Source organism: Tupaia chinensis, unplaced genomic scaffold (genome assembly GCF_000334495.1).
Source record: "Tupaia chinensis unplaced genomic scaffold, TupChi_1.0 Scaffold144991_2, whole genome shotgun sequence".
Lineage (NCBI taxonomy): Eukaryota > Metazoa > Chordata > Mammalia > Scandentia > Tupaiidae > Tupaia > Tupaia belangeri.
The window spans coordinates 931367-943362 of record NW_006204851.1 but is presented as its reverse complement, the minus strand read 5'-3'; the positions used below and the strand labels follow the sequence as shown (position 1 = coordinate 943362).

At 36.7% G+C, this 11996-nt stretch overlaps 1 protein-coding gene across 4 annotated transcripts in view; it reads left to right on the top strand.

Annotated features, from left to right (window-relative positions):
* The window catches only part of CHRDL1 (chordin like 1), a 166186-nt gene that overhangs the window by 134172 nt on the left and 20018 nt on the right, over positions 1 to 11996 (top strand). For all 4 annotated transcript variants that reach the window (XM_006167720.3, XM_006167719.3, XM_014583899.2 and 1 more), the window contains exon 6: positions 6712 to 6779. In XM_006167720.3, the coding sequence (XP_006167782.1) occupies positions 6712 to 6779 (68 nt within the window). The remainder of the gene's footprint in view (positions 1 to 6711; positions 6780 to 11996) is intronic.

Genomic DNA, 11996 nt, shown 5'->3' with positions numbered 1-11996 from the left:
GGTGTATTATATTTATGGTCTTGCATATGTTGAACCACCCTTGCATCCCTGGGATAAAGCCTACCTGGTCATGATGAATAATCTTTGTTAAATGTTTTTGGATACAATTTGCAAGTATCTTGTTGAGAATGTTTGCATCTATATTCATCAGTGATATTGGTCTGTAGTTTTTGTTTTTATTATGTCCTTATCTCTTTTGGGAATGAGAATGATGGAGGCTTCATAGAATGAATTTGGAAGGTTTTCTTCCTTTTGAGTCTTTAGAAATACTTTGAATAGGATAGGGGCTAACTCTTCCTTAAAGGTGTTGTAGAATTCAGAAGTGAAGCCATCTGGACCTGAGCTTTTCTTCGTCAGAAGGTTATTTATTACTGATTCAATCTCATGGCTTATTATGGGTCTATTCAAGTTTTCTGTGTCCTCCTGATTCAATCTTGGTAGATTACATGCATCCAGGAATTTGTCTATCTCCTCCAAGTTCTTATATTTGTTGGCGTATAGTCGCTCATAGTATCCTCTAATGATATTTTGTATTTCTATTATGTCTGTTGTAATGTTGCCTGTTTCATCATGTATTTGATTTATCTGGGTTTTTTTCTTTCTTCTTCTTTATCAGTTTAGTCAATGGTGTGTCAATCTTGTTAATCTTTTCCAAGAACCAGTTTTTGCTTTCATTTATTTTTTGTGTGTTTTGTTTATTTTCTATTTCATTTATTTCTGCTCGAACCTTTATTATTTCTTTTTGCCTGGCATTTTGTTGTTGTTGTTGTTGTTTTTCCAGTTCCCTAACACATTATGTTAGGTTATCTATTTGCCACCTTTCATCTTTTTCTTAAGTGCACAAATTGCTATGAATTTTCCTCTTATGACTGATTTTGCCATGTCCCATAGATTAGGGAAACTAATGTACTCATTACCATTTGTTTCCATAATTTTTTTTTATTTCAGACTTCATTTCTTCAGTAGTTAAGAAGTCATTCAGAAGTACATTGCTCAGTTTCCATGTGTTTCTGTATTTTCGAGGGTGTTTCTTGAAATTAATATTGAGTTTAATTCCATCATAGTCAGAGAAGATGCAGGATATAGTTTCTATGCCTTTGAATTTGTAAAGGCTTTATTTATGTCCTATCATATGGTCAATCTTTGAAAAGGTTCTATGCCGGGATGAGAAAAATGTATATTTTGTGGTCTTAAGGTGAAAAGTTCTATAGATATCTATCAAGCCCATTTTATTTATAGTTTCATTTAGGTCTTGTATCTCTCTACTTATTTTTTGTCTAGAAGATCTGTCTAAAGGAGATAAGGGGTGTTGAGATTCCCCCAAAATTATAGTGTTGCTCTCTATCTCTCCTTTTAGCTCCAGCAGTCTTTCCTTCACGTATTTAGATGCTCCTGTGTTGGGTGTATAGATATTAATAAGCATCATGTCTTCTTGCTGAATTAACCCATTTACTATTATATAATGCCCTTCTTTGTCTCTTCTTATAGTCTTTGTCTTGAAGCCTGTTTTGTCTGAAATCAATATTGCTACTCCATCCCTTTTTTGATTTCCATTTGCACAGAGTATCTTTTTCCAGCCCTTCACTTTTAGTCTATGTATGTCTTTATCCATAATGTGCATTTCTTGTAGGCAACAGATAGAGGGTTTCTTTTTTTAAAAATTTTTTTTTATTATCCATTTGGCCAGTCTGTGTCTCTTAATTGGAGAATTTAATCCATTAACATTCAATGTTATTGTCGATATTTCCAGACGTGTTCCTATCATTAAATGAGCCATTTTCTTGGTTGTTTTTTTTGTTCTCTTATAACAGCTCATCTGACTTTTTCATTTTTCTGGCATAGCACTCCCTTCGGAACTTCTTGAAGAGCTGGTCTGGAGTTGGTAAATTCTTTCAGGTTTTGTTTATCCGAGAATGTTTTTATTTTCTTTTCCCATATGAAAGATAATCTTGCTGGGTATAGTATTCTTGGTTGAAATTGTTTTTCATTCAACACTTTGACTATATTTCCCCATTGTTTCCTTGCCTGACAAGAAGTCTTATGTTGGCCTGATGGGGTGACCTTTGTAAGTACCTTGACATTTCTCTCTTGCCAATTTAAGTATCTTGTCTTTGTCTGTTGTTTTTGCCAGTCTGGCTATGATGTACCTTGGAGAGGATCTTCTTTGGTTGATTATATTAGGGGTTCTATGTATTTCTTGAGTTAGGATATTTGAATGCCTTTCTAGGTTTGGAAAGTGTTCTTCCAGGATTTCATGAAATAAATTATAAATGCCCTTATTATTTTCTTCCTAATCTGGGATACCAATCATCCAAATGTTGGGGCACTTGATGGTATCTAGTATTCCTCACATATTATCCTCATTTTTTTTATTGTTTTCTCAATATTCTTGATACTTTTTTCTAGGTCAGAGTTTTTGTCTTCTACATTCAAGATTCGATATTCTGTGTGATCTAATCTACTTTTAATACTTTCAAGGGAAGTTTTAATTTTCTGTATCACATTCTTCATCCTTAACAGTTCCATCTTATTCTTTTCCAAGGTGTCTATTTCTTCTTTCAAATCATGAAAGGACTTCCACATCTCCTGGATCTCATTGTCTCTTTTCTCTTGCATCTCAGGTTGGTCACTATAAATATTCTGAATGGCTTATCTGATATTTTCATGACGTCCACTGTGTTTTCTACAGGTGGTGTGAGATTAATGTTTTCCCTTGGGGGAGAGACATTTTTTTGGTTACTCATGCTTCTTGTGCCTCTACAATTTTTCCTAGTCATCTGGTGGTTTATACGTTACTTCCTAAAGTATTCAATGTACCTTTGAGTGTTCTGGTCTGCCTCCCTGTTGCTCAGCAGTACCCTGCACTGTTGTCACAGGTCCTTGGTGACCAAAAATCCTCCCTGATTCTAAAAAGTGGTGAACCTCCAACTGAGCTAATGAGCTTCACCTCAGGAGCAAAGAAAAGATCACGCAGCCCACCTTGCGTGACGCACACTATTCAAAACACAGAAGTTCTGAGAGTCCCAAGGTGAGTGGGGTGGGGGGAATGAGCCATGGGTCCCAGACATCAGGGCCTGCAGCCATAGGCAGCATGGTGACCAGTAATGCCATTTGAACCAGTCTCCAGATGGGGTGGGGAGTGGTGCAAGTACTATCATCTACTTAAACTGGTAACAAATTACTGTTTTAATTTAGAGTTTTGAAAACTTGGGACATTAATTATAATAGACATTCTTTTTTGAGAGATTTTTGCTATAGGGTACATGTGCTCACTGGAGAGACAGTGAGACAGAAAGCGAGAAATCACCCCCCAGGGGAATGGCCATGGCGCAATCCCTTTTCCTCCATTCTCTTCTTGGGATTTTGGGCATGCACGCACACATGCCTGGCATGAGTTTTAAGCCACCAGGTCTGGGACTCAAACTACAGTCTACTACATGGTAGTCCAGAGGTATAATCGCTACCCGTCTGCTGCTCCCAGAATAGAACATTTTTAATACTTATGCATTTTTGTGCTCAACATCCCTCATTATAAGGGAGATGTAGTTTAAAACCACAATGAGATACCACCAAACCCCTGTCAGAATGGTGCAGATTAAAAGGACAAGAAATGATTAGTGTTGGTAGGGTTGTGGTGAAAGGAGAACTCTCCTACACTGTTTGTGGGAATGTAAATTGGTCCAGCCACTGTGGAAAACAATATGGAGGTTTTTCAAAGATGTACAAACAGAACTAACATATGATACAGCTGTTCCACCCTTGGGTATCTATGTAAAGGACAGAAAAAGACTCAGTTGGAAAAGTGCTTGCACATCTAATACTATTAACCCATTAAAACCAACAAGACCCTGGCATTTAATATAAAGTGGATGAATATGGAAGATATATTGCTGAGTGAAGCAAGTTAGGCTATACCAACTGTCCACACTATATGGTAGAGATGGAAATATTGGAAGGCTTTATAAAAACATCAAAAATAGTTAAGGACACTGGAGATACGTGGAAGGAGGGTGGGAGAGGTGGAGAGCGTAGGGAAGAAAATTAGGGAGAAAATAGAGAAAAACAGACATTGGTGGGACACAGAAATGGTTTATTACCTGTTGATAATAACATGTATAACATTCTCAACTGGACAGGTCTGAGGTGTAGTTCATGTTGGGTAAATTATGTCTACAACTTAAATAATGTATAGTGATTGAATGTATAAAATAATAATAATAATTTTTTTAAAAATCTGTAATAATTATCAATATAATACAGGCTTATCATAAAAACAAAATTTAGAAATAACAGAAAAGCAAAAGAAAACAAAAATTCTTTCACAATTAAAAAATACTCATGCATTTTTTATTTCTTGTTATCCCATGAATTTTGTGGTTGAAATATTAAGTTTATCTTCAGGCTTATATATAAAAGTTAAATAGTACTAATTTAAGGTGGTACAAACATCTCTAAGACCACACTCTCACCATCTGCTTGTTTGTTCATATGTAACAGGAGGTAATGTTCTTGGAAATTATCCTCCTGTTTTTTATATTATTTTAATGAGGGGGTGAGGAGAGAGAAAGAGATATATAGAAATAGTTATTTTTGACAGGATCTCACCATACCTTCGTCCTACTGGAACCCTCCAGCGTCCTCATTAGCCAGGATTAGAGGATTCTGCTGCCACACGCAGCATTTTTAGATTGGTCCAGGCTCTGAACTCAGGCCCTGAATGCAACTCCAGAATCATGCATTAGTGTCCTACTTCTTTTGTCATTACAGCTAGGCCTTGAGGCCTTATCTTTAATGTATAATCAGAGGAATATCCCTATCTGTTATGTGTTTGTTACTTTTGAGTCTGAACATAGAATATTTGTTGTAACCGTAGTTACTCTGGAAGACAAAAATGATACGGGTTTGCTATCCAAAGAGTGGGACATATAGACCCAGAGAAAGGCAGGCAAAAATAATACAGAGTGTCTTAGATACTTGTTATATATACAACTAATTCTAGCAAGTTTTACCTTCACTTTTAGATTAAGTCATAACGTCTCAGAGACATAATGGTGAATTTAACAAATCATGACAGATCAGATCCTCAAAACTCATTGTTTAAAGATACTTTAAACACAAGTTAAATATGACCTGCAAAATACTTAACTGTCACTGGTATATAATAAGCAATAGTGATAGTGATGACTGTATTAAGGTAAAAAGTGATTATTTTCCAAATTATGGATAACGTTGTTTAACGTTGTTAGATGATGTTTTTGAAAAGTGGAAACTTTCTTCAGAGTTGTTTTTTTTTTCAAGATTTATTTAATTCTGGGACTATTCGATAACATAATGGTTATATATCTGGACTCCCACATAGTCGATCATGGTTCAGATCCCGGACCTAGTGAGTGCGTGCCCAAAATCCCAAGAGGAGAATAACGAGAAGGAACTGTGGTGTGGCCATCCCCTCTTTGGGGTGATTTATCATTTTCTGTCTCTCTTTCTCTCTCTGTCTCTCCAGGAAGCACACATGCCTTGTAGCAAAAATCTCTCTATATAAAAAGAGGCTTATTTAATTTTATTTATTATTATTTTTGTGGTTGTTGAAAATTTTTTAAATTTTAATTTATTTTATACATTTAATCACTATACACCACTATAACTCAAGTGAATTTAGCCAACATGAATACACTTCACACTAGTCCAGTTGAGGATCCCATACACATTATCAACAGATAATCATCCATTTCTGTGTCTCATAAATGTCTTCCCTCTCTATTTTTCCCCCTGACTCCCTTCCTCTCACCATCTTCCCACATGGTCTCCAGTTTCTGTAACCATTTTCCATGCTTTCTATACACTTTCTATAGTTTCAGCCATCGGGTGCTGACAGTATGTATGAAGTGGAGACATACAGTGTCTCTTTTTCATAACCTGGCTTGCTTTATTAAGCAGCAAATCTTCTATATTTATCTGCTTTCTATCAAATACCAAAGTCTTGTTTTGTTTTTTGTTTTTTGTTTCTTTTTTATGATTGAGTCGTATTCCATGGAGTATATGTGCCACACTTTTTAATCCATTCATCTGTTCATGGACATTTGTGTTGGTTCCATGTCTTAACAATTGTGAATAATGCAGCAATAAACGGATGTGCAAGCCCTTTTCTGATTGAGCATTTTCCTATCCTTTGAGTAGATACCCAATAGTGGAATTGCTGGATCATATGGAGTTCTATATGTAGGTCTTTGAGAAACCACCATATTGTTCTCCACAGTGACTGAACTAATTTTCATTCCCACCAACGTTGTAGGAGAGTTCCCCTTGCACCACAGCCTCACCAGCACTTATCCTTTCTTGTTTTATTAATCTTAGCTATTCTGACTGGGGTTAGGTGGTATCTCATCTGATTTTCATGTCCGTCATGATGAGGGATGTTGAGCATTTTTTATATTCTTTTTGGCTGTATGTCTTCCTTAAAGAGTTATTTTATTCAGCTCATTTTCACATCTTTTAGTTGGGTTGATCTTTTTTTTTTTTTCAGGTAAGCCATTTTAATAAGTGAGGCACACCCAGAGAAATCATTTGGCACTTTTGAAGGGCAACCACAAGAACAAAAACATCTTGAAAACTTTGGGATCACAGTATTAAAAAATGTTACTGGGTCGCAACCATGATAGTTTTCCCTTCTATGTATGTATGATTATTCTTTTATTTCTTTTTAATAAACAGGAGATGGAGAATTGTCGTGGGAACATTCCGATGGTGATATCTTCCGGCAGCCTGCCAACAGAGAAGCAGTAAGTGTGAATAGCTCAAATAAGACAGCACTCCACAGCATCAGGGTCAAGCTTTCCTCTCCCCATGGCTACTATCCCAGCAAATTCAAAAATAAGTACTCATTTCTAATACCAGTTTTCTTACCTTCCTCAAATTTGAATGACATAATCACCAACCTATAATAATTCAACTACACTGTATAATTAGTAACCAGGGCCAGGACATGAACACAAAGAAACTATAACCCCAGCCTTTCGCCTAGCTCAGACTTAACCAAGTCTTTATATCCTCTCTAAGGAAGGCTGGTCACTAACTCTGTCCTTAACAATGAGGACTGTCTATGGGATTGTAAGGTAGTCCACCACATCTTTTTGGTGGGAGTCAGTGGGTACTTTGGACATGTACAAATTTTCCCCTAAACTTTAAATGCTTAGTCATATAGTTGGAAGAGAAGAAAAGTAGCAGGCCAAAATTTCTTCTCTTCACTCTGCGATGTCTCATGTCTGTTCTTAGCACTAACCTTAGTGTTCTGAGCCTCACAAATAGGTATCTCTTACATATGTGGCATCTTCAAAAAGTTCACAGAAAGTGCATATTATGAAAAAATTATGCACAGATTTTAGATTTTTTTAAACCAAAATAAATTCGTACTTAATTTTTATTTTCCACAAACTTTTTCAAGTTCCCTCATATAGTAATAGCACCTTTTGTCTGTATTTTGAAATAATTAACATAGAATCCCTGTATAAAAAATATGTCTATGAAGAATTTTATTTCAAACTTCTTAAAATTTGAAAAGGAAATGTGCCATTCAAAGAGTTTATTATAGTGAAGGACTTTTTAAAAATATACAAAGTTGTTCATTGCACATAAAAAGCGGCTCATCACACCCTTGTACAAAAATAGTATACAGGGATATTCATTGTCTTTGTGAAAGCAAGACAAATGGAGACAATGAGAACTTGGTTAATTATATCCAATCTATGGACACTGAATTTTTAAAAAGAATATAGTATATTTAAATGAAGCAAAGTGGAGAGGTCCAAGACTTACTGTGTAAAAAAGCAAGGTACAGGATAAAATTTATTTGATCATTTCCTCATGTAAAAATTGTGTGTGCATGTGTGTAGATTTATAAGAAAAGTTCTAACCCTAACCCTAACTGAACGGCAGAAGGGGGAGAGAACAAAACTCTTCTGTATTATTTGATGCTTTTTCATAAGCACATATTAGTTTTATTATAAAAAGAACTTAAATGCTTCTCTAAAACTTTAGGAATTAGTTCTCAGTAAGAACTAGATATAAGACAGGAGTTTAGAGTATTATAGTACAGGCCTGAGGATAGTGAAGGTGTGAGAAAGGTATTGATGTGGAGACACAACAGAATGACCAATACAAACATCACAGTGTTGGTTAGGCTGGTCTTTCTTGTCATCGCAAGGACCACTTCTGACTTGCATATCACTAGCTTGCCAACATCCAACCCAAAGCCTCAGCATTAAATGGAACCCATTTGTATTTGCTTTATTCTCTAGCAGTTTTTCTTTTTTCTTTTTTCTTTTTTTGGACATTACTATTTCTGAATGGATATAGAAGGATTGTGTGAGGACGTGGAGAACAGCACTATGGACATCTCAAAAATAGCAGCATTCTGCAAAAAAAGGGTGGGCTTCCAAGTTTTCTGGTTAATATAGACTCTGAGGAAATATTTTCTCCATCTAGCTCTGTCTGCTTTATAGTTAGTAAGATTTCTTCCAGATCCTGAGAGCAGATGATGTCAGTTTCAGTATTCTGTCGTGAGTTTCCTCTTTTTCTCAGCCCCAGTTTTTTACTGTGGTAAGAAGTTGAGAGCAGCTTAGACAGTGACTGTCAATTAGATGTCATTCTAAACCAAATTTAGTGCCCCCACATTAATCGTTGTGGCCACCCCTAAGGTCTTGCTGGTAGTACCATTAATTAATCTTTTTGACATCATTTTACATTGTCTCCAACTCCATCCCTTGTCTTTTAGCTTTATTATTCTTCCTAAATTGTTAGTGATAGAGCTGGACTTAATTCAGTACTCTCTGTAACAAAAGAGGTTAGGTACAGAATGCTGGGCCTTAAAATAGTTACTGATTTTCAAAAGGGTTCAAGACCTATCTTTAGAAGCAAACATTTGGACTTGGTAGACCAAAAATACCAAATGGTTCCACTTTATTTTAAATAAATATTTTTCCTTTTTTTTTCTAAAAGGGATAGGTGTTGTGGGATATGATCTGAATAATAAATGGCATCTGTAGTAATGGAAATATATGTGCCTGACACATAGTAGGCACCCAAAAATATGTGTGGAAAGTGAAGTGAAGTGAAATACATGTGGTGAGGAAGTGGGGAAGAGGTTTTTACTCATTTTAATACATAGAAATCTGTTCAAAATCAGAGAAAATTCTTCAAATTTATCATTTGTTTCTGAATGAGCCCCAAATGAAAAGATAGAAGAATCCCTTCTGAGTCTCCTATAGGTCCCACATCCTGCGTGGGGGAGGAATTCAAAGTAGTCTTAACAATGTGTTTCCTGTCTAGACTATTCTTTTCATAGATTGTTCCTGTTTATAGGGAACCATCAAACCCGAGTTCAACAGAAACAGTTGATTGGTTTAGTTGCCAATTGGGTAAAAAAACATCAGCTTAACAGGTTTTACAAAGTGCACAGGAGGGGGAACCAGTAGTTCAAACACGATTCCTTTATTACAAAAACCTAAAACAGTTTTTTTGTTTGTTTGTTTGGTTTCCAGGTCATAATTTCACATGAATTGGCCCTCATGCTATTGAGGGAGAGTGTGATGTGTGTGTATTAGCGGGGAAGGTTTGGTATGTGGAGAGAGAATAGTAAGCACAAGTAAAAAGCCAAAACGTGAAATCAAGCATAATTTTGTTTTTGACAATAGCTAATATCTGATTTTGACCCCCAAGAGATTACATCAAAATTTACCATTAGAAAAATGGAAGAGTTTGGAATAGAAGCAACATGAAATGGATAAAAATCCATATCTCATTCACATTGTCAGAACCAATGGTTCAAGAAGTAAACTGGCCTAAGTGTCTTTAAGCCAGGGATAGCCTTAGGTTAGTAGTGACTGAGGTATGTTTTCATAAACATGTGTATTAGAATACATCCTGAAGACATTTTTTGTCTTTGTTTTTTCTATAGGGTACATGCACTCACCAGAGAAAAAGAAAAGAAAATGATAAATCACCCTCTAGGGTATTTGTCCATGTTGCCATCCCTTCTCCTTCAGTCTCTTCTTGAGATTTTAGACACACACACACACACACACACACACACACACACACATACACACATACATGTGCCCGGCATGATTTTCAAGCCAGGATTCAAACCATGGAGCCGGCCGTGTGGGATCCAGTGGCTTAACCTCCATGCCACCTGCCGGCTCCTAAAGACACTTTTGTTATTGTCAGAGGGTGTGTATGAGAGAGAGAGAGAAAGGAGAGAGAGAGAGAGAGAACACAATGGGGTAGGGCCACAGCTCAATTCTTTCTTCTCCATTTCTCTATCCAATCTAATTCCAGGCTAGGATTTGAACTGTGGTCAGCCATGCAGGATCTGGCTCCCTATGCACAGCCCTTAACCACTGCACTACAGGACAAACCCTGAAGATATTTTGTAAATTAAGCTTTTTATTTAGAGATAACAGTAAATTTGCTTGGAGTTGTAAGAGATAATACAGAGAGATCCCATGTGCCCTTTGCCCAGTTTCCTCCAGTGGTAATATATTGCAAATCTATAGTATAATACCACAACCATGAAGGCTCTTTTAAGGCCCTTTTTGGACTCTGATGTTTTCCTGTCTCTGCAATAAGATCCTCTTAGACTTTAGAACATGTAAGGAACACCGAAAAGAACTGCTTTAAAATCTCCCCAAAAGCCTGAAATATCTTTTAGTCCTTCAAGTAAGTAAATTTTAAAAACACCAAAATTCTGAGCAAAATAATACATAGCTTATATAGATAGTCATTTCTAACTGATTTTGACCTACTTTCTTGAACAACCTTTTTGCAGCTGGTTATTTATTTATTTACTTAATGTTTAAGAGAGAGAGAGAGAGAGGAGGAAGGGAAAGGGAGAGAGATAAAGGGAGATAGGGAGGGAGGAAGAGGGAGGGAGAGACAGAAAGAGGTTTTTGATAGGGTCTCACTGTTGTGATCCTGTGCCTAGTTAGCTAGGATTATAGGCACACACTACAGTGCCCGTCCCCATTCAGTTGGTCCATAATTCAAACCCAGGCCTCCTGTGGGGCCTTAGCCTCATGCAGTAGTGCCTTACCATTTGTACCACCTCAAGTGAGCCTGCAGCTTATTTTTAAGATGAACTCCAATTTAACTTACAACTCCAAGGTGTTAATGTTTTGTTTTCCTTTGCTCTAAATTACAAGGTCAGAATGGCCCCAGTAAGCCATTTTTATTTATTTAGGGAAGCAACTCTAAAAAAGCCATTACTCTTAAATCAAAAAAATCATATACCACCATCCCCTACCTCCCAGCCTTGAAACAAAATCCTTTATGTCAGTGATACTCAACCTTTGTTTCAAATTTGAACCCCCTGGGGAGTATATTAAAATTTTGAGGCTCAAGCCTCATCTGAGACCAATTACATGAAAACCCCTGGAGGTGGGACTCGGGCATCAGAATTTTTTACAGCTCCCCAGGTAATTCTAGTGTGCAATCAAGGTAGAACTAGTGGTATGTGTGGTTGTGAATACTAGCTAAAAGGATGTCTATACCTGAAAGAACCTCTCTTCAGAGCAACTTTTAGCCAAGTATTTGTGGACAACTGAGTTTGGACATTCTCTCTCACACTTCTCCTCCTTCTCCTTTTCATCTTCTTCTTTCTATTCTTCTTAATCTCTCTTCACCCCACTTTTTTGTCATTCCTGGCCTCAGTTTCATATATAAAATAAGACTTCAACAAGATGAAGTCCTGAACAGCTGGTTGATCTATGATCAAATTCCTGAGGTTTTTGGGTTTTTTTGTCTTGAATTATTTTCTTTTAAAAAATTTTTATTTATTGGGACCAGCTGTTAGTGTAATGCCTATGTTACTGGACTCCCATGTAGTCGACTGTGGTTTGAGTCCCGGACGCAGTGACTTAAACTCACGCTGGGCTCATGTTGCATGTGTGCCCAAGATCCCGAGAAGAGAATGGAGGAGAAGGGCTTGCAGCCAGGATGTT